This window comes from Octopus sinensis, linkage group LG1 (genome assembly GCF_006345805.1).
Source record: "Octopus sinensis linkage group LG1, ASM634580v1, whole genome shotgun sequence".
Lineage (NCBI taxonomy): Eukaryota > Metazoa > Mollusca > Cephalopoda > Octopoda > Octopodidae > Octopus > Octopus sinensis.
The window spans coordinates 38859523-38883802 of record NC_042997.1 but is presented as its reverse complement, the minus strand read 5'-3'; the positions used below and the strand labels follow the sequence as shown (position 1 = coordinate 38883802).

Sequence of the window (24280 nt, the reverse complement as noted above, 5' to 3'; positions counted from 1 at the left end):
GAAACAGGAAGTAAGAGTGAGAGAAAGTTGTGGTGAAAGAGTACAGCAGGGATCACCACCATCCCCTGCCGGAGCCTCGTGGAGCTTTAGGTGTTTTCGCTCAATAAACACTCACAACGCCCGGTCTGGGAATCGAAACCGCGATCCTATGACCGCGAGTCTGCTGCCCTAACCACTAGGCCATTGCGCCTCCACGATTTGTGAATATAATATTGATGGTAGCATCTTTCAACAGGCACTAATTGTGATAGTCTGTTCACGGTATAGTTGACGTTAACGTTGAGCTAACTATCCAACAGAATTTCTCAACCTTCTTTTTCATAATATATAGCTGTCAGAAGGAATACCAATTATGTTGCTATGAAATTTAGAAACATGAAAGCTCTGTAACTGTTCAAGACTGGTTTTCAAACCTTCTTTTCCTCATGTGATCGAAGCCATCATTATATGACGCGTTGACTTTCATAATTTTGTTAAAATTAAATGACATAGGCGCAGGAGTGGCTGTGTGGTAAGCAGCTTGTTTACCAACCACATGGTTCCGGGTTCAGTCCCACTGCGTGGCACCTAGAGCAAGTGTCTTCTACTATAGTCTCGGGGCGACCAAAGCCTTGTGAGTGGATTTGGTAGACGGAAACTGAAAGAAGCCCGTCGTATATATGTATATATATATATGTGTGTGTATGTTTGTGTGGCTGTGTTTGTCCCCCTAGCATTGCTTGACAACCGATGCTGGTGTGTTTACGTCCCCGTCAATTAGCGGTTCGGCAAAAAGAGACCGATAGAATAAGTACTGGGCTTACAAAAGAATAAGTCCCGGGGTCGAGTTGCTCGATTAAAGGCGGTGCTCCAGCATGGCCGCAGTCAAATGACTGAAACAAGTGAAATAGTAAATAGTAAAGAGAGACATAATAGCGTTATGTCATGCTCTTCGTATGTAAATATATTTGGATGTATTTTACTGTAATTCATGTATATATCTAAGGTGTAATTTTTTCAGGTTTCATGATGTGTGAAGCTTTGTTTGTGACTTACTATGTTTATGTTTTACTTTATCAGTTTTACTTTATCAGTTTTCAAGGATGTTTGCAAAAGGGACATGAAGGCCTGCAACATCAATATTAGCGGTTGGGAAGCAGTTGCCGGCAACCGTGGAGAATGGCGACGTACCGTAAAAAGAGGGAATACAAAGGAGTGACAGAGAGAGAGAGATGAGAAATGAAAAGAAAGGAAGAAACGTAAACAAGAGACTATGGCACTACAACCAGCCAGGAACAGTCTTCGCTACATTTGCGGTACCTGCCAGAGGGAGTGTTTGTCCAGGATAGGACTACACAGCCACAGCAGGAAATGTATCAGGACATGAAATATAAAAGCCGGACTAGACTACTTCATGCGCAACTCCATTGTCTCCCGAGACAGAAAGGATGCCAACCAACTTTATCAGTTTTCTTGTAATTCTACATTGACATACAATGCATAAAACAAGTAATTCTATATCAGAAATTTCTTGTCCTCAGCAACAACTCTGGAGCAGACAATATTTAGTGTTCTGATGAAAAGCTGTCTGCTTGGTCCAACACGTGGGTGGTCACAGAAAGAGACAGAATCCTTGGAAAATGAAAGCGGTTGAACTGAAATACAAAAACTGAGAGGCGAGAGAATTCGCGATGAGGGCCCCAGCGTTGATCTCATGGGCCATTAGGGTTCCGCAACCATTCTTGTATCATTATATCTATATATCTTTTAACTTTTACTTGTTTCAGTTATTAGACTGCGGCCATGCTGGGGCAGCACTTTGGTGAATTGTTTAGTAGAATGAATCGACCCCAGTCCTTTTTTTTTAAAGCCTGATATTATTCTATCGGATCTCTTTTCTCGAACTTCTAAGTTACAGGGACATAAACATACTAGCATCAGTTGTCAAGCGGTGATGGGGGACAAGCACAGACGAAAAGACACACACATATACGACGGGCTTCTCTCAGTTTCCGTTCATCAAATCCACTGATAAGGCTTTGTTCGATCTGAGCCTATAGTAGAAGACACTGTGCACGCTGCATACACATCTATACTCTTTTACTCTTTTACTTGTTTCAGTCATTTTGACTGCGGCCATGCTGGAGCACCGCCTTTAGTCGAGCAAATCGACCCCGGGACTTATTCTTTGTAAGCCCAGTACTTATTCTATCGGTCTCTTTTTGCCGAACCGCTAATGTACGGGGACGTAAACACACCAGCATCGGTTGTCAAGCAATGCTAGGGGGACAAACACACACACACAAACATATACACACACACTTATATATATATACATATATACGACAGGCTTCTTTCAGTTTCCGTCTACCAAATCCACTCACAAGGCATTGGTCGGCCCGGGGCTATAGCAGAAGACCCTTGCCCAAGTGCCACGCAGTGGGACTGAACCCGGAACCATGTGGTTGGTTAGCAAGCTACTTTCCACACAGCCACTCCTGCGCCTTATATATGCATATTATATTTCAAAACCATTTCCCCTCTTAAAACAGTTTTCTACAATTCTGAGGCACTGTTTTTTGACGGGATGGCTTTCCTGTCATCAACCTCTTTAGCTCCCTTTTTATGAAACACATTGATACAGTGTGCCTTATCTAAATTCAAGGAGTGAACATAGTCACTAGAATAAGTTACATGCAGATCTATGGAAATCGGTGGAAAGATAATATATTATGCAGAAACGAGGAAAAGAAGTAAAATCTATCTTTTGCACAGCAAAATAGATAGGCAGCATAGAATATGAATAAGAAAAACAAACGACTCCAATATTAATGATGAAAGAGGAAGTGAATATGGACATGAAATATAGATTACTACAAAGGATCCTTTCAAATGCATTCCGATAAGAGATTTTGAAATACGTGTGCACTTTTTTAATGAACAGTATCTATTTGAAACAATCGTGAACATTTCTTCTGGGACATCATTAAATAATACATATATAACATGTTATGAAGCATTTTACGCAGCACAGATATGATTTCAAGCATATTAGAAGATATATATCGAATAAGATGTAACATTATGCTTAAGATACAAAATAAGGATACACAATAAACATGTGACTTAATGATGCAGAATGCCTTAACGCCTCAAGCATAACTCAACATATCTAGGAAAGTAAAGGATTTATAAACACCAATTAAGAATTCTAGCCGCTGGCAACCGTTATGAAATGATCGATTCCCCAGTTCTTGGTTAAAGTACTGTAAAGATCACAGTAGTGATGGTGACTACAACAACGACGATGATGACAATAAAAATGATAATGATAATAATAATAATAATAATAATAATAATAATAATGATAATAATAATAATTATGCTCTGAAGCAGTACCAGGCAGTGGCTCTCATGGCTTCTGATCTTAACTGATTGGAAGTGTTATCATGTACATTGTTTTGTCTTTGTATAAAAGATGGGCTACAGCAAATATTCTGCTCAATACCACAGATTTGCTTGTCAGTTGTTTGACCTTAACCAGTTGAGCATGTCCCTTAGTGGCTGACGATATGTGCATCTCTGATCACGAGCAGAAGTAGTGGGGGAGCATCATATCCATGTGTTGAGAGGGATTCTTTGGGGTTTGAATAATTCACCTCTGGAAACATGGGTGGTTCTTTCAACATCCTTAAACAACCCTTATTCAGGGACCTTTTGAGCGGGATGGGCTACTCAACCTGAAGAAAATTCTAACTGGGCCCACCTGCAAGGTCATGTGTTGTTTATCTTGATATGGGATCACCATGTCGCGCACATATGTTTGTGATGCATGTGCCCGGTGTACCCTTATCAGACGGGTAGTCATGATGGGTATATTGGGCTTCGTATATTTTACCCCAGTGTCACTTTGATGGCATGCTGTGCTCGCTCACTCAATAATAATAATAATAATAATAATAATAATAATAATAATAATAATAATCCTTTCTACTGTAGGTATAAGGTAATAATTTTATCGACTCCGAAAGGATAAAAGGCAAAGTCAACCTCGGCGGAATTTGAAGTCAGAACGTGAAAACGAACGAAATACCACTAAGCATTTCTCCCGGTGTGCTAACGATTCTGCCAGCTCACCGCCTTAACAACAACAACAACAATAATAATAATTTCTACTCTAGGCACAAAGCCCGAAATTTTTAGGGAGGGGTCTAGTCGATTAGATCGACCCCAGAATGCAACTGGTACTTAATTTATCGATCCCGAAAGAATGAAAGGCAAAGTTGACGTGGGCGAAATTTGAACTCAGAACGTAAAGACAGACGAAATAACGGCTACACATTTCGCCCAGTGTGCTAACGTTTCTGCCAGCTCGCCGCCTTTATTTCCTAAAAGAAATACCGACCAACTCTATCTACCAAGAAGGGAACGTGGTAGAGAATTAATAAACGCGCGAATCACTGCTGGTACTGCGAGACTTGGTCTGAAAAATTATGCTGTGTAGAGTAAAGAAAGGATACTTTCTGGAGCGAGAGATACCCAAAAATTGACTGAAACAGTCAGAGAATACAAAGAGAAAAAGAAGGCAAACAGAATGAACAAATAGTACGAAATGGAGCTGCAAAGCCAATTCATGCGACAAATCGAGAATATTGGAAGTTAAGATCGCTGGCGGTGGTTGACGGACAAGAACTTGAAGGCGAGTTGGCAGAATCGTTAGCACGCCGGGCGAAATGCGTAGCTGTATTTCGTCTGCCGTTACGTTTTGAGTTCAAATTCAGCCGAGGTCGACTTTACCTTTCATCCTTTTGGGGTCGATATAATCGACTTAATCCGTTTGTCTGTCCTTGTCTGTCCCCTCTGTGTTTAGCCCGTTGTGGGCAGTAAAGAAATAGGATGGGAACTTGAAACGAGAAACAGAAACGCTAATTATAACTTCCCAGGAACAAGCCCGTAGAACAAATCTGATAATGGCAAAGATCGACAAAGCTCAGTAAGACAGCGAATGTAGAATCTGCAGAAAAAGAGACAAGAGTATCAATCACGTTTTGAGTGAGTGCCATATACTAACACAAAAGGAATATAGGTGCAGATATGACTGTGGAGGCAAAAACATGCATGGGGATGTTAGCCGGGTGTATAGCCAAAACAACAGAAAAATAGTACGAACACAAACCAGAGGCTGTGATATAAAACGAGAATTACAAGATCTTGTGAGACTTCGCCATAAAAAACTGACCATACTATTGAGGCAAGAATGTCAGACGTGATTATGGAGGACTAAATAAATAGTGTAAGATCATAGATTTTGCAATTCTTTATGAGAGTAGAGTCGATACCAAAGAAGTTGAAAAACAAATTGAAAAATATCAGGATCTAATCAGAGAACTGAGGAAATTGTGAAAAAAACCAAGACAAGAATTATTCACTCAAGATGCTACCTAAAAGATTAAAAGAAATTGGAATTGAAACTTGCATTTTGTTTGTTTTTGCAGTCTGAGTTCAAAGTCAATTCTGTCAGCTCACCGCCTTAATAATAATAATAATGATGATGATGATGATGATGATAATAATAATAATAGTAATAATAATAATAATAATAATAATAATAACAATAATAATAACAATAATAATAATAGACATACAAGAAACAAGCACAGAAAAAGCTAAACGCATGAAAACCCGTGCTAAAACTGCTGCCTTAGATATTCTGAATGATAAATGTCAAGAAAAACCTCTCTATGGCAAATACTCAAAGAGAGCGAATAATGCAGATGTTGACAAAGCCCTGACCCATCAATGGCTAATGGCCTCTGGCTTAAAATCTGAAACAGAAGGGTTTATCATAGCAGCTCAAGATCAATGCCTACCTACCAAAAACTGTGCAAATATAAAGATCTTGAAATAGAAATCAGCAAAATGTGGAGCCTAAAGACTAAAACAATACCTGTTGTCATAGGGAATGATAGCAAAAGGGGCTGATCGCTACCTAACTCAGATGCCAGGAAACCCCAAAATGGCAGAAATTCAAAAGATAGTGCTCATGGGAACTGCTCATATCCTACGCAAAATACTTTCTATGTAATCTCAAGTTTTAAAACAAACGTAACTTTCGTTTTTTTTTTAGACATTCACTAGTACAACACTAAATACAAAACCAAATATATGGCACACTAGGCATAACAACATCACGAACTTCCAACCTGTTGTCTCTTGAGGTCTCTGAGTGAGACTTGGAGCCAACTTGTACAAATATAAAGTAAAAGTCAAACATATAATAATAATAATAATAAAAATAAAGAAGACACCGGGGACGTTTAACACGTGAGAGCGCTAAAACACTGCTCCAAAATCTATCCCCAAAATATCGGGAATAAAATAACAAACGGAACCTAAAATATCTGACAAAGTGTTGGAGTAAGTAATACTCATTAAAATTTATCTCTATTTTCCAAATGAAATGATTGTAACTTGCACAACACGTGTAAACTCGCTCAAAACATTACAGCTCAACTCAACAACAAACTGTCTCCGTCCCCAACCATCACGCGCGCGCACACACACACACACAGACTGAAAAACGAAAATACATAATACCCGTATTATTCAACCGAAGGATAACAAACAGGAAATGCGTATTTTAAAATTATTACACAAAAAATGTACGAAAAATTACACGTGCAAAACTATTTAAAACCAGAAATGAACGGACCGGTACTCTACGAAAGTGATGACCATCAAAATAATGGCCGGACGTTATTCTTCACGTCCCGAAAATAAAATCAAAAAAGCATAAATGGACACGAGAAAATATTTTTCTATCCTACACCCTTATTCCACATCAGTGCTCTACCCACAGAACGAAAACAACAGTGTATACATGTAAAACTGTGAAGGAAAATAACCTAGATTTGGATATATCGATGAACTCTAACAAACTAGCCAACATAAGGAGATATATTCTAAAAATAAAATCAGAAATTGTTATAGAACATTAAAGGTAAAATACACCAGGAAAACGTAGATAGTGACCACAGAACAATGCCAAATAATGTCATAAGCACTAGGACTGTAAAATACGTAGACAGGTGTAACTGTGCAACAAAAACGAAGTAAGCAGCGAAAGACAACAAATTCAAAGCGTAGGCATGCCTGATCATGAGCAAAATGCACCAAACCAGAACATCGAAGACAAAAATATAAACGGGAAGGAATGCAGAACAAACCTGGAATAACTAGAAACGCTCTAAAAATGAGTATAATCAAATAATTAAAAGCCACAGATCTCAGTATGGACCACCGATTGCACCTCCCAAAAATTAAAGTTGATAAGACAGCATCAATAATAAATAACATAAACCTGGACGTCGGAACTAATAGCAGCAGAAACAAATGTCAATATGACCGGGTTAAATGATATAATATATTGAACAGTTTCTGTGGCTAAAAACAGAAGCTAGATACACCCTCAAACCCATCCAAACAGGAGTATCACAATCTAAACAAACTCTGAGGAAAAATAGTATCGAGAAAAATATAGAAAATAAAAGTAAGGATCTGTCAACCCTTAGCGAAATTAGTAGGCAAACAGCACTACTAAGCAACAAGAAGAGAAGAAAAATACTATGGAAATACAGAATTACAGTACAAGGTATACCAGAGGTAAAAGAACAGCTAAAGCAAGATATCCTTTCCAAAGCATAAAGAATCCACCGGTATGAGAAACGCCAACGATTCTTTGAACAAAGCAAACAGTTCAACACCAATCCAAAAAGATTCTTTCAAGAATTTGGCAAAAATAAAATAGAGATCAATGCAGCACCAACAGCAGAAGAAGTGGAAGAATTCTGGAAAGAGATATGGGCAGCGAAGGAACAACCTCAGAAAAGATCTATAAACATAACAAACACAGCACCTGAACAACTCTGGACTTCTATAACAGCGGAAGGAGTCACCCAGGCACTGAAAAAACTAAGCAACTGGAAGGCACCCGGGTATGACAAGATCCCCAATTTCTGGTTAAAATATCAAACACGCGTACATAAAAGGATGGCCTTGAAATGCAACGAGATACTAGTAGAGTCAGAGACAACGCCCGAATGGCTCACAGAAGGGAAAACTATCCTAATTCCTAAATCCACTGAAACGGCAAACCCACAAAACTACAGACCGATAATTTGTCTTCCAACAATTTACAAAGCCTTCATTTCAATAATATCGAAGAGAATGGGTAAACATCTGGAAGAAAACAACCTGTTTCCAGAAGAGCAGAAGGGGTGCTCCAAGGCCTCATATGGCTGTAAAGATCATTTATTGATGCATAACTGAAGACAGCCGAAAGAAAAAGAAGGGACTAAGCATGGCTTGGATCAATTATCAAAGGACTTTTGACAGTATTCTCCACACATATGGATTCTGGTAGCACTAGCCATAAACAAGGTAACACCAATAATCATAAAATATTAAAAAAAGCATTTTATGAATAAATGGCAAATATTAAAAAAAAAACATTTTATGAATAAATGGCAAACAGCGTTACAGCTCCAGACAAGAGGGATTCATAAAAAACTAAAGCCATTAGAAGAGTGATATTCCAGGGAAACACGCTCTCTTGACACCTTTATTTGACATGCTAAACAGAACTGGATGTGGATACAACTGCTACGCTAAAAAAAATTAACCATCTCTTGTATAGGGATGATCTAAATCTGTATGCTGCAAACAGCTGGAAACGTTACTATAGACAGAGCATGGATATACCAAAGAAATAAAAATTTGGCTTGGAAAAAGGTGCTAAAGCAACTTTGAAAAGGGGAAAACTAGTTAAGAGTAACAATATCACATTAGATAAAGCGAATCAAATAAGAGAGTTAGATCAAAGCCAGACATACAGATATTTAGGAATCAATGAGTTAGATACGATACAACACACACAAGTGAAAGAGAAGATAATGAAGTAATATTATAGGCGAGTTAGATTAATACTTATAACAGAGCTCAATGCGAAAACAAGATAATAGGTATCAACACTCTAGCCGTCCCAGTTATAAGTTGTAGCTACACTATCCTTAATTGGACTCTAAATGAACTAACCAAATTAAACAGGAAAGCAAGCAAAATAATGACAAAATGTAGGATGCACCACTCAAGATCTGACATAGAAAGGTTTTATATACAACGAATTGAAGGTGGTAGAGGCCTTTTACAGATAGAAAATTATTATAAAATATCCATCATAGGATTACAGAAATACTTAATTCAGAAGCAACGAAAACATGTACAAATAGCCTCAAAACACGAGAAAAACGAAGGAAACTGTTTTTTTGTCTTTTAGTAAGCTGAAAAATACAAGAAAGAAGTCATGATACCTGACAACTACGAAGAGAAAAAAAGAAATAACAAAAGCTACAAAAAAAGCTGAAATGCAGACTAAAACTAGAACAACAAAGTATCAAGATAAAACGATGGTAAGGAAAGCCCTTACGCACTAAATATTGGGAAAACAGAAAAGAAATAGGCAAAATAAAATCCCAACAGTGGCTGAGAAGTTCAGGACCCAAGGCAGATTCTGGATTTTTAAGATCAAAGTATCCCCACCAGAGATCTCCAAAAACACATAATGGAAAAAAAAAACAACTACAAGTAACTGTAGAATATGTGGTGATGGAGAAGAAACAATAAACAATATTGTCACTGGCTGCCCAGTCCTGGCTAAGAAGGAACATATTTATAGACATGACAGAGTTGGGAGCAACATACATTGGAAGCTATGGTAACACTATGGAATGACAACAGAAAATAGATGGTATAGGCACACTCTAGAAAGGGTCTCAGAAAATGACAAAGCAACCATATTCTGGGATATGCCAATATACACAGATTGAGAAATCAAGGTAGATAGACCGAATATAATTATCAGAGATCATAAAGAAAGAAAATGCTTTCTAATCGATGTATCAATACCAACCAATGACAATGTATCTCTAAAAGAAACAGAGAAACTTTCAAAATACAAAGATCTGGCAATAGAGGCAACTCGAATGTGGAACTTAAAAACAAACAATTCCTATTATAATAGGTGCATTAGGTATGATTAAAAAACATTCAGACAAATACATAACAAAAAACACCTGGTCTTACGAATGTATATAACATACAGAAAATAACACTATTAGGCATCGCGCACATCCAACGTAAAGCATTTTCAATACAGTGAAAATAAGAGCACAACGACAAACCACAGCAGATACCCAAGGCACACAGAGCTGAGCTTGGTAATGCAGTGAAAGCACGTGATAAAAATAAGACTACTGAACAACAACAATCCTTGCTACTATAGGCACAAGGCCTTAAATTTTGGGTAGTGGGGTAGTCGATTACGTCGACCCCAGTACTCAACTGGTACTTATTTAATCGACCCCAAAAGGATGAAAGGCATAGTCGACCTGGGTGGAATTTGAACTCAGAACGTAACGGCAGACGAAATACCTATTTCTTTACTACCCACAAGGGGCTAAACACAGAGAGGACAAATAAGGACAGACAAACGGATTAAGTCGATTATATCGACCCCAGTGCGTAACTGGTACTTATTTAATCGATCCCGAAAGGATGAAAGGCAAAGTCGACCTCGGCGGAATTTCGTACCAGTTACGCACTGGAGTCGATGTAATCGACTTAATCCGTTTGTCTGTCCTTGTTTGTCCCCTCTATGTTTAACCCCTTGTGGGCAATAAAGAAATATATATTTATAGGCACAACAAAGTGTAAGGTTATTTAGGTTGAAAGGGGAGAGAACTGAAGTTTCAATGAACATATTTGTCATTGGCTAATATTGTTTTTCAAGCAGAAAGCGCATCAGAATTATTTAGTGTTTAGTGTATAAACATTCTACCAAACAGTCTAGTACATTCCTTAAGGGATCCTCCTATCATGACTTTGGTAAGTGCGATTGGTGAAATTCATAATGAAGCCAAAACATGTTCGGAGTTGTTTCCAGTGGTTGTCGTAAAATGAAAATATCTAATAATAACCAATGTTTGCTCTCTTTACCATGTTATTATAATGTTGCTTGCATTAAATATGTTAATGCTATGTTAATTATGAAAGGGCTATAGAATACCATCCTTCACACAATTACAAACATTGATAATTTATCAGACAAGAGAGGAACTGACTTTTTACAGACACTGTCATTCAGTGAAGAAATTCTATTTGTACCTCTCTGTTATTTCCGGTATTAGTGAAGTTGTGTTAAGATATAAATTACATCCTTGACATTTTCATGCATTTCATTGTATTAAAACAATCGTTATGGAGCTAAAAATAGTTTAACAAAAATAGAGATGAAAAAAAAAATAATCGTTTTTACCTGCGTGGTTGAGAGGACATGGCTGGGAAACACGTTCTCCTGCCTTTGTTGGGTTCCAGCAAAGGTATCCATCAAATGTACTTTCGCAGAAGTTACCACCTGAAAATAATAATTATTTCTAAAGTAAGCACAAGGACATAATTTTCAATGTGGGAAATACAAGATGGGCAGCAAATATAGAAACTAGTTACTCTCTCTTTTACTCTTTTACTTGTTTCAGTCATTTGACTGCGGCCATGCTGGAGCACCGCCTTTAATCGAGCAAATCGACCCCGGGACTTATTCTTTTTGTAAGCCCAGTACTTATTCTATCGGTTTCTTTTGCCGAACCGCTAAGTAACGGGGACATAAACACACCAGCATCGGTTGTCAAGCAATGCTAGGGGGACAAACACACACACACATACACATATATATATATATATACGACAGGCTTCTTTCAGTTTCCGTCTACCAAATCCACTCACAAGGCATTGGTCGGCCCGAGGCTATAGTAGAAGACACTTACCCAAGATGCCATGCAGTGGGACTGAACCCGGAACCATGTGGTTGGTAAGCAAGTTACTTACCACACAGCCACTCCTGTTTTAGTTTTTATACTGCGGCCATGACAGGGCATCGCCCTGAAGAATTTCAGTGCAAAGAATGAACCCCAGTGTTTAATATTATCATTGATATTATTTCTTAAGACTGGTACTTATTCTATCGTTCTCTTTTGCTGGACCGCTAAGTTATGGGGACGTAAACACACCAACATTGTTTGTCAAGCGGTGGTGGGGGAAAACACAAACACAAAGAAACACACGCACGCAGACACACACAGATCTATCTATCTATCTATCTATCTATCTATCTATCTATCTATGTGTGTGCGCACATGTCCGTATGTGTGTGTATGTGTGCACGCGCGCGCAGGGATGCATGAATGTACATCTATGCACACATACACGCAGATATATGGTCATATACATGTACGTATGTATAAATATATACTCCCATATCTACCTTCCCATGCTACTTCCCCCAACCACGCAACCGATTTCCTGTGGTAGATTTCCTGTTCACCAAGCGGTAGTTTCCAAGTAATTGTTGTCGCTAAAATACCAACGTCATACTGTGATACAGTGTGACCTCTCTCGACCAATCGCAGGCTAACGCCCAGTAGTAACATTGACTCTCTTCAGTCGAACTTCCATTCACACTCCGATGATAGAAGACTAGCGACATGCTTGAAACTCAGAGTACCAAAGAGTTTGAATCAAACTGTTTTGATCAAAATATGTAACTCCCAATAAATGTGTTGAGTGCCCTTCTGTCGTTTGTTTACTCACTCGCATATATATATATATATATATATATATGTGTGTGTGGTGTGTGTGTGTGTGTGTGTGTGTGTGTGTGTGTGTGTGTGTGTGTGTGTGTGTGCGTGCGTGCATGTGTGTGTGCGTGCGTGTGTGCGTGTGTGTTTGTCTTCCGCACCCACTGATTAACAACCGATATTAGTGTTTACGTCCACGTAACGTTGCGGTTCGACAAAAGACACCTTTGGAATAAGTACCAGGCTTAAAAACGATTAAGTACTGGAGTCGATTCATTTGGTTAAAAATGAATAAAAAAACAAATAAAAAATATTAGTGGAGTGGCTGTGTGGTAAGTAGCTTGCTAACCAACCACATGGTTCTGGGTTCAGTCTCACTGCGTGGCATCTTGGGCAAGTGTCTTCTGCTATAGCCTCGGGCCGACCAATGCCTTGTGAGTGGATTTGGTAGACGGAAACTTAAAAGAAGCCTGTCGTATATATGTATATATATATATATATTATATATATATATATATTATATATATATATATATATATATATATATATATATATATATGTGTATGTGTGTGTGTTTGTGTGTGTGTGTTTGTCCCCCTAGCATTGCTTGACAACCGATACTGGTGTGTTTACGTCCCCGTCATTAGCGGTTCGGCAAAAGAGACCGATAGAATAAGTACTGGGCTTACAAAGAATGAGTCCCGAGGGTCGATTTGCTCGACTAAAGGCGGTGCTCCAGCATGGCCGCAGTCAAAATGACTGAAACAAGTAAAAGAGAGAGTAAAGAGAGTATATGGTATTAAATTATTGCCTTCTTATTTAATGATGTTCGAACAGAAATTGATGTAGCTACAGTTAGACTACATTAGGAACAATTCTTCACCAAAAATACATCAAGTATTTTCTAACACTAACGTACACACCAGAAAGTATCGTAGCATTTCACATGAAATAATACTTTTTCGTAGCAGCGGAAATTATTTTTTAAGCATAAAATATAATAAGAATGGTGTAGAGGTTACCCACTTCGTGGAATAAACAAGGATCCAGCTAGATATTATTATTATTTGGCACCAGCAATTCAGATGGACTTATTTTTTCTTACTGTAATTCATATCGTGACAGGTTAGACATCCCCCATCCCCCCGTAATTCAATAAAGAATTCTCAGAATACTATTTTTGAAATGGCTTGGTAAGTATTAAAATTGTAGTTAATTTCAGTCCTGATAAATTTCATATGGCCGTCAGGATAGACTGTTGTATCAGGTAAAGATGCCATCATTAGCATCATGAAGCACAAAGCTTCTTTGTAAGCGGGCAAGGAAATCCAATTACTAAAATTGTTACAATTTTTTAAGTGGGTGCTTGAAGACGTGCGGGTTATTGCACAATTGACTGATAGTTAACTGCTAATCTTGACAAGGGTTTATGTGAATTTTATTCCCTGGCAATATCCCCAGTTGAACCAAGGATGATATAACAGAAAAGTACTTAAGAAAATGGTGCAGTTGATAAAAAGCTAACACATTTTTATATATATATATATACTTTTGGAGATGAAAAGTTGAAACTACACAAAAATATCAAAGAAAATGTGTTGGATTTTGAGAAAACGTTCTTCTATTTGTCTACATTAATGGAGATTCGTGTGACAGAGATATTTTCAGAACTCACGGCTGTAATTGGATTAGGGAAAAATATTAATCCTGTTTTATGGAAAATATTTGCATTTTAAGTACGCTAATAGTCTATCAGAATAGGCTATAATTGTTTAGTGTTGCAGATTAATTTCAAAGCATTCAGAGTGTTAGGGGCTGTATTATATTTGAATATGTTAGCCTAGAGGTTCTGGAAGAGAAAGTAAGTAGAATAATATATCAAATTGTTACTGACAGATTTGATAATATAAGGGATCCAATTAAGCTTTTGAATGAAAGTCATTCTATGTGACCTGAAATAATGCATGGTTTGGGAATACACATGAAATAAATAGGTTTTTGGAAATCTTAGAAATTTGTTCGTCTCTGTACTTCCCTTTAATTTTATTAGTATGCTACTTCCCTAAGGTACCTGTGATACTGAAACTTAATAGAGTAAATTGTCAGTAAAGCATTAATGTAGATATTCACCTAAGGATATGGTTTCCATTTAATATTACAATATTTAAATTAAGTATATTTAAGGCAATGGTTTAAGTGTACTTTTCTTCGCAACATTCCTAATATTTGTTAAATATGCTTTAGTGTTAATGTTTTATTCCAAATTTCTAAACAGTGATCTTGAAATTGCTGTAACGAAAAATACAACAATAATATTTTATCATTTATTAAGTAGCATGAGTAACAGCTGCCAACTAAGTAATTAACATAGTCTATAGCAGTCTTGCACAAACTTATGGTCATTGGAGGAAATCACCAGTTTCTTCATTCAAGTTTTACATAGGGTGTTAGCAAAGTTCGTCAAAGGTTGAGGCGTCTGTGTTATCGAGAGTTTAATGATTTTAGTAATGTACTTAACTTAATTAGGGAACTAGTAAAGCAACAAAATTAGCAATAGATAAGAGTCTGCAGTGATGTGGCTTTAGTTCCTTGAGTTGATTAGATTTTGTAATAATTATTGTGTTGAAGAATAAGTTGTCAAATTCCTTCTAGATGTTTCAGTTAGCTCTAGTCATGGAAAAGAGCAAAATTGGCAGGTGATTTTGAAATTATGTTTAGAAAATAATATAGATAAATGAATACTTGGTGATTTTAATGTCAGTTTGTGCTTGAAGGAGGTAGACTCGGTAATAAAATCAATAGATTGAGAATGGAAATGAACATAAAATGACAGCACGAAAATAACTGAAACTGCTTTAACAATGCATTTCATTGTGTGAAATTTTTAGCTCAGTTATTAATTTTAGGTGGAGTGTGTAAAGCACAGTCGAGCATTATTTGGAAGGCTCTATCACTCACGTTGATGATCAAGATGAGTCAAAATATACGAACATTTAATAAAAACCAAAGTCAAAACAGAAATTGGTAATAAAAACAAAAGTTGGCAAGATATACACACATTTGATAAAAATCAAAGTTAAAGCAGAAATCGGTTATAGAAATAGAAACTGGCTGATGTCGGACATATATCGAGGTTCAAATGAAGTTGAAAGAACAGAAAGAATTTTTGTGTGATAGTGTTCGACAAGCTTCGAATGTTATGGAGAAGGAGACCGACAGAGAGACAAGCAGACAAACTTACACATTTATACATACCTATTTCTTTACTACCCACAGGGGGCTAAACACAGAGAGGACAAAGAAGGACAGACAAACTGATTAAGTCGATTATATCGACCCCAGTGCGTAACTGGTACTTATTTAATCGCCCCCGAAAGGATGAAAGGCAAAGTCGACCTCGGCGGAATTTGAACTCAGAACGTAATGGCAGACGAAATACGGCTACGCATTTCGGCCGGCGTGCTAACGGTTCTGCCAGCTCGCTGCCTATCACACATTTATACATACCGTCATAAAGGTATAAAGATAGTGTTATTATCTTCTAAATAGCTTCTGCGCTCAGAAAATATTGTCTAGTATATTTATCACGATATTCGTACTAAATTTTTGCTGTCATCGAACACGATTAAACTTAAAATAAAGCTAATTTCGTTTATAAGATCACGCAGATGTCTGCAACTGTTCATCGAATAAATTACATTTTTCTTTAGGAAAAATGAAGAAAATTCAGTATAGTAATACTCACGCCCCTGTCTTTTCAATATTTTTAGAAATGTTAAATCTGAACATTTATAAATTAAACTTATAACCCAAACACTTTATATCTGTCAAGATCTTCATTCAAAAAAACTTTTCAGGGTTTCTATGAATTGGAAACAAAGCGATTTCTAAAGATGATTATCAAAAATGTTAAAAACACAAAAATTACAATACTATAAACCAGCTAGGAAAGTACACTAGTGTACATAAATACTTAACCAAAATGCACAGCTATGTTCTACGAAGAATACTATATTTTTAATGATATCTATCTATCTATCTATCTATCTATCTATCTATCTATCTATCTATCTATCTATCTATCTATCTATCTATCTATCTATCTATCTATCTATCTATCTATCTATCTATCTATCTATCTATCTAGCTAGCTAGCTACCTACCTACCTCTTGTTCTCTTTCTCCTTTTAATTTTAGTGTAAATTTTGACACACACGGTTGTTAAGGAAAGTATCTTCTTTTTTCTCTTGTATTTTTCTGACAACATTCGTGTCCGGGAGGCAGCTGATTTCCACAACCGAACATGTATGTATGTATGTATGTATGTATGTATGTATGTATGTATGTATGTATGTATGTATGTTTTCTATTTTCAAATATTTGAAGTCTTCCTGGTGGGAAGGAGCTGGTTTCTAACAGCTACAAAACTCCGTCGATGGAATGCAGATAATAAATTAAATGTCGCATATTGAGCTTGAGAAAATCCTTGGAATATTTAATATTCTGCTTACAGATCGCATTTGTAATATATGTGTTAGCTGCCTGATTCTTTTCTGAATGTCCTCGACTTTTCAGTTATCTTGTTTCTCTTCAATGTTCACATCAGCAGAGCAGCTGACCTCTATGGCGGTACATACATTTTCTTGTCTGTTGTAAACAATTAAATTCCGTTATTTATGTTTAGAATTGGAAGAAGTTTTTATGGGAATGTTTCACCAATATTTCTTGTTGATGTGTTTATGCAAGTATTTAACAGAGTTCTCAATATTTATTTCAGGACAATTGCTTTTTTTTTTCAGATGGTAAGAACATCATATTCATTGGGTGGTGATACCTTGTTGGCAATTTCGAGCAGCTGATGGTCACATGTATGATGTCTTGCACAGAAATGTGACATAATCGAAATTTTCGGTTGCATTTTCGGTTACATGGGCTTCCCTCTCTCTTTTGTTCATTAGACATAAGAAAGTCTGCACCTCTTGTCGATATTAGTGCCACCTTCAAGTCTTGGTTAAATACGTCCGTGCAAAGCCCTTTTTTAGTTCGATGAGTGTTTCACAATCAGATCTTCCTATTAGTCTAACTGTTTTCCTGTTGTATGGAAGGTCGCCAAGAAGAAAGTACTTCATAAGGAGTTTGCTGCCGACTCGTTGGATGTTGTACTCTTCAATTTTCAGTATTAGGGTTGTATATTTATTTCTGCTGCTGTTGTTTAGCAGTGTTGCCTGAGTGATACTGTCTGCACTGATCTCAAAACCTTACCCCTTTCATCTCTTATGTAGTGCCTATCGACATCACAGCTTCTATGGAAGTTTCTGGTTGATGTTAGAATTTTGCGGGTTTTAATTGTTTGTTGAGACGATTTCTTCCACAAACCGGTCAAGTATCCCACATGTTGGCATTAGCACTGGAACTGCAAATGCATTGTGGGTATGGTCTTGTTGCAAGATTAAAGTACAAACTGCCATGCTTTTCTAAGTCTGGTGTAATATTCTCGGATCTCTATCTATATTCACAGCACCTTCGTATGATATATTTTCAACAAACCTAAATGTTTGTAGTAATCCTTTGTGTGGAACAGGAGAGATAGAGAAGCCCTTGGTTTTGGATTTGGAAAAGACTTCCTGCATTCAACAATCAAATACACAGACTTCTTTTGGACAAATTCTATTCCTATGTCAGCTGAAAATGTTACCAACGGCATCGTAAACATTTTTAGCATTGATCTTTAAGAAAATTATGGGGATTCACGGATATCTCTTGCAGACTATAGTATGTAGCCATTGGAATTTTGTAAAAGATATTATGTTGGATTTAATGATAAAAGAAACAAGTATTGAAATACTATATCTTTGGAATATTCCCTTCAAAATATTTATAACATTGGAGACGATCGATCTGCCCTCAGTTGTAATAATGAGAATTATTGCCAAGTCCTTTGTGAATCCCTCGACGACATCAACTAAGGAAGTAGGTAATTTTGCCAAGTGCAGAGATTTCAACAGCCATCAATGGAGGAATAAAGTCAAAGGCTTTCCCACAATCAAGTCACCTTCTCATTAGGCTTATGTTTTCTTTCCTTCGGCCTGCGCTATCATGTTTCTTAAAATTTGTTCGTATGTATGTATGTATGTATGTATGTATGTATGTATGTATGTATGTATGTATGCATGTATGTATGTATGTATGTGTGTATGTGTGTATGTATGTATGTATGTATGTATGTATGTATGTATGTACGTACGTATGTATGCATGTATGTATGTATGTATGTATGTATGTATATGTGTGTGTGTATCTTTATATAAATATATGTATCTCTCTCTCTCTGTTTCTGTCTCTGTCTGTCTGCCTGTCTCTTTCTGTCTCTCTCCCTCACTCTCTCTCTCTCTCTCTCTCTCTATATATATATATATATATATATATATATATATATGCAATTTATAAACAAGGGCAAAAGAAAAAAACATTTCTATGCCAATATGGTGAGAATATACTTTAAATCGTCAATCATCACATTACAATGTACATTCACCATAAATATACATCGTGCTGATTTCAGCACGACGTGTATTTATGGTGAATGTATATTTCGTCTACCAAATTCACCTAAAAGGCATTATTCGGCCCGGTAAAGTAGTGAGCAGGCAGAAACGTTAGCACGCCGGGCGAAGTGCTTAGCGGTATTTCGTCTGCCGTTACGTTCTGAGTTCAAATTCCGCCGAGGTCGACTTTGCCATTCATCCTTTCGGGGTCGATAGATTAAGTACCAGTTACGCACTGGGGTCGATATAATCGACTTAAACTCTTTGTCTGTCCTTGTTTGTCCCCTCTATGTTTAGCCCTTGTGGGCAATAAAGTAATAAGAATCGTTAGCACGCCGGGCGACAAGTCCATCACTACGTTCTGAGTTCAAATTCCGTCGAGGTCGACTTTGCTTTTCATCATTTCGGGGTCGGTGAAATAAGTACCAGTCACGCACTGGGGTCGATGTTTCCTCCAAATTTGAAACCGGTTTGTTTCCAGTAGAAAGGATTATTCGGCCCGGTGCTGTACTAGAATACTCTCCATGATGCTACGCTCTGGGATTGAACTCCAAACCGTATGTTTGAGAAGCGTCCTTCTTAACCACACAGTCATATCTACATGCAGTCCTACCCCTCACCCCATTATCCAAACTCAAAAATGAAAAAAAAAAAACACAGAATAGGCGCAGGAGTGGCTGTGTGGTAAGTAGCTTGTTTACCAACCACATGGTTCCGGGTTCAGTCCCACTGCGTGGCACCTTGGGATAGTGTCTTCTACTATAGCCTCGGGCTGACCAAAGCCTTGTGAGTGGATTTGGTAGACGGAAACTGAAAGAAGCCTGTCGTATATATGTATATATATATAAGCATGTGTATGTGTTTGTGTGTCTGTGTTTGTCCCTCTAGCATTGCTTGACAACCGATGCTGGTGTGTTTATGTCCCCGTTACTTAGCGGTTCGGCAAAAAGAGACCGATAGAATAAGTAGTGGGCTCACAAAAGAATAAGTCCCGAGGTCGAGTTGCTCGATTTTAAGGCGGTGCTCCAGCATGGTCGCAGTCAAATGACTGAAACAAGTAAAAGAGTAAAAGAGAGTAAAGAGAGAAAATGAAATAAAATAAAAACAAAATTCGACGTAGACGACAAAACTTTTTATCACAGTAGAAAATACACCAGAAAGACATTTGAGGTTTCGAATGATGGCTCAGTGGAAAATTCAATGACATTCCAAATTAAATTGAAATCATGGCATGATAATTACTTGAGTACATCTATTCGTGTGTACTAGAATAGCTTGCTTACTTGTAAGATGATTATATCACATCCGGCACATAATAAAGAATACATGTAATTCAGTTAGTGATAAGAGTAGATTGAATGTCGTTGTGTGTCTTAATATATAGATGCTTACGTAAAGAGAAAGAGAGGGAAAGGTAGAGAGAAGGCACGAGAGAGAGAGAGAGAGAGAGAGAGAGAGAGAGAGAGAAACAGGAACATGGGGAGGGAAAGGAAGTGATAAAGATAGATATGTATCTGAGCGCATGCGCTTATGTATGTGTGTGTGTGTGTGTGTGTGTGTGTGTGTGTGTGTGTGTGTGTGTGTGTGTGCCTGTGTCCGCATGTGTGTGTATATGTGAACGTAGATAAATTATTGGATGAACTTACTGCAGGCATTTTCTTGTGCGATTAAGTGAAATGCATCAGTGTATATAGATATGTGTGTGTATGTATGAATACAGATCTCTCTCTCTCTCTCTCTCTCTCTCTCTCTCTCTATCTATCTATCTAACCGCCCTGCACTCACTGGTACAGTGTCCAACCATTTCCGACATGTGGGCCTATGTTGAACGATTGCTATCGCGTGTGGGACAAGTCGGTTTCTCAACCGAGTCTATCGTGAATATTGTGGCGCCTCCTTCTTTGAAACGGGAAGGAAGAGCAATTTTCATCGTACTCGTGGCTATGGCGAAAGAATGTGTATGGTGGACGCGTCTGAAAAGTCTAGAGACAAACACTTTCTTCTCTGGTCAATCTCTCATCAACTTCTTCATGTATCACTTGAAGAGGAAGGTGAGAGTAGAGAGGAAAGTTTTGTCTAGTGAATGTCTATTTATCTATAAGTATCAATATATGTGTGCATGTGTACAATAAGATACAAATATTTGTACAAAGTCGTCTATCCTTCTCTCTGTCTTATGGTAGATCCAGTGAATTGGCTATGTTAATAGTGGACATTGGCGGATACGTTCACAGACAGACACAGACATATAAACACGTACGCCTCCATCACCACACACGATCTTGCACACCCGCGCATACATGAACATACACACGCACACACACCGCATATGCTTTCATGAATTTGACATGTATACTGCACGAAACACTTCGCGGATCTGGAACCTGTAAATGAAAACTTCTAAAAGGTTCATGTTATTCTGTGTTTTAAATATTTTAAAGAACAATTAATAATTTTTGATTTAAGAAAATTTTCTTTCACACACATACACAGTTAATCTTTTCTTTGTGGATTTACAGAGCAAACATTGGTTTCATGTAAAAGGATTGTTCATAATTGCTCAAGATACCACAAGGAAGCGTTGGTAATTGTCTCCATTTTAGATGAGAATACACGAGTTGAAACAAGATTGAACGGGATTTCGAAATACACACATCACGGTAGCTAACTTATTGCAATTTCCCTTACATTACCCATGGATTTTAGCATGAAACTGAGTCCACCATACGTTGTATGTACATGCGTGCATGTGTGTATGTGTTTTGTAATTGTGTGTGTGTGTTGTGATTGTGTATGTGTGTGTGTGTTGTGATTGTATGTGTGTGTGTGTATGCACGCGTTTCCAGATTTTCCTCGAACGAAGAGATTTTCTCTCCTCAAACAAACTATTATAATGACAGCGTTAGGACAGTGGGCTGTATTCACAAATGTATAGACGTAGCAATATAGCTCATCTTGGAAATGTTAACTATTATAACTGCATGCATATGAGTAAGAATGCTATCAATCGCATGGTGAAATATATGCCATGTTCCCATACAAAAATTCAAACGCTAAATAGGCAAATGATAATTCGCAGATAAGAATAGTGTTATGTTGCACGTTCGGATGACCGCTATCAACTCTCTCTCAGACGTCTAGACTTCTCCCTGTATATCTACGTATTGGGATAGCCTACTTCGCAGCAAATAAGATTAACTCTCGTTTATAATATTCTGTTAAAACATGTGATAAGGTTCATTATTACGTTGGTGCCATTATATGTAAATTCCAATTTAAAATACAGAACCACATTCATACCTTTAATAATAAAAGGACACCTTGGAGCATCTTGCGCTCAATTATACGTACTACATTTCTATACAAAGTGGGTGGGGTAGCTTGAAATTCTCTGATGCAGGTCAGATGTAATTAATCAGCCTAACGAATGCTGTTCCTACCAAATCCATAAAACTTTCTTGAAAATTTCATTTAGGTAATATACTTAATTTTGATAGTATTATAGATAGTGTTCCCATTCTTTGTGCTACTTCAACTTTATCACAGATAATTCTATTTAAAATGACCCTCACATCCTAATTCTTCCCGTTGAATTTTTTGCCCATGTATAACTAGCTTTTTATTTCTTAACTAATAACTTACTTTCAGCTTCAAATGATCCGATAATACTGATCCATAATTCTAGTATCGGTCTTAAAGCTTTATTCTGCACCTTTCAAAATCTTAACTATATCTCAATTTTCTCTTTCTACTTTTTCTTTCTCCTATGAATGACACTTCCAAGAATATAACTGTAGACTGTCATCTCTTTCAAAATTTCCACCTCATCTTTAAGTATACATATATCTCCACGAGTATATATCTATACAACAGATCTTTAGTTCCCTAAACCTGTCAGTTAGCCACCCTGTCAAGTAACCATAGATCTGGGAACTGGAACTTAGATGACAATTTGTCTTCATAATCCTCCGCTTGAATGTTTTATCTGATAGCCTGACAGCTTGCTGTATAATTTATCACTATGATCGTATGAGTTCCATCCTCTCTCGTTATATGTATTTATTTAACCGGAATGGTTATATTAGTATTTATGCCAAGCCTGATGGCTTGGCATAAATAAAAGTTTAGTGGAAAATTTTATTTAGTATTGTCTGGTTTTACATGAAGCTTTGTCATTTTGTATTTTATAACGTTGTGAATACTAATTCTCCAGTCTCCAGTCTCATAACTGGATACTAATTGGAATAACGGAATACTAAATCCAATTTTTTTTCTTTTACATTCTGTTAGTCTTGATTATCCGTGAATTCTGACAAATTCTGACGAATTTCTGAAATCCCCGTTGTCTTATTATATGTAGAGAAAGAAAGAGAGACAAAGTTCCTAAAACTGACATATATGCATGTTTCTGCTGTCTACTTGGGATTTCCAGTAGAAACCTTCACCAAAGACAATTTTCTCACTGGCTGCGAGCTAAAATCAAATCAAATAAAATGATATGCCAACTGATAAAATGAATCAAAAGTCCATAAATGAATCAAACGGATAGGCTTGTAAAAATTTCTCAAACTAAATCTCAAATTACAAAATTAGTTATTAAAAGTATTTGATGATGGATCTTAAGTGCTTTTACTTACAAAATATTTCCTTGCTTTCTAGAGAAATATTTTTGTAAGCATTATGTATATCAATAATTTCCCACGTTACTTTTGGAATATTTTTAGAGACAAATTTTGAAATTTGAGCTATCTCTGAAAAGAATCTTTATATTTCTAGTTAAAACATCCATTTCGTTTCATTTTATCATTTTCTCTGGAATTTGAAACCAACTTTTTTTTTAGTTCAAAATTAGTCAGAGAATATCTTCGATGAAGGTGCTTACGTTTGTAGTTGACATCCCATTCACAAGTGACTACCAGAAGTATACAAGTAACGGCTAAATTAGACTAAATTTAACAGTTTGCGTAGAAGGAAAGGAAAACTTAATATCCTATCAAAAAATAAAAATACTTTTAAAAAAATCAAAAGATATTAACTCGATTATGGCTGGGAGATAGTAGTTTAATC

At 37.0% G+C, this 24280-nt stretch overlaps 1 protein-coding gene across 5 annotated transcripts in view; it reads right to left on the bottom strand.

Annotated features, from left to right (window-relative positions):
• LOC115219158 (calcitonin gene-related peptide type 1 receptor) overlaps positions 1–24280 on the bottom strand; it is a 320899-nt gene that overhangs the window by 139110 nt on the left and 157509 nt on the right. For 4 of the 5 annotated variants that reach the window (XM_036499309.1, XM_036499348.1, XM_036499267.1 and 1 more), the window contains one exon: positions 11351–11449. The exons of the other annotated variant lie outside the window; for it this stretch is intronic. In XM_036499309.1, the coding sequence (XP_036355202.1) occupies positions 11351–11449 (99 nt within the window). The remainder of the gene's footprint in view (positions 1–11350; positions 11450–24280) is intronic. 5 annotated transcript variants of the gene reach the window in all.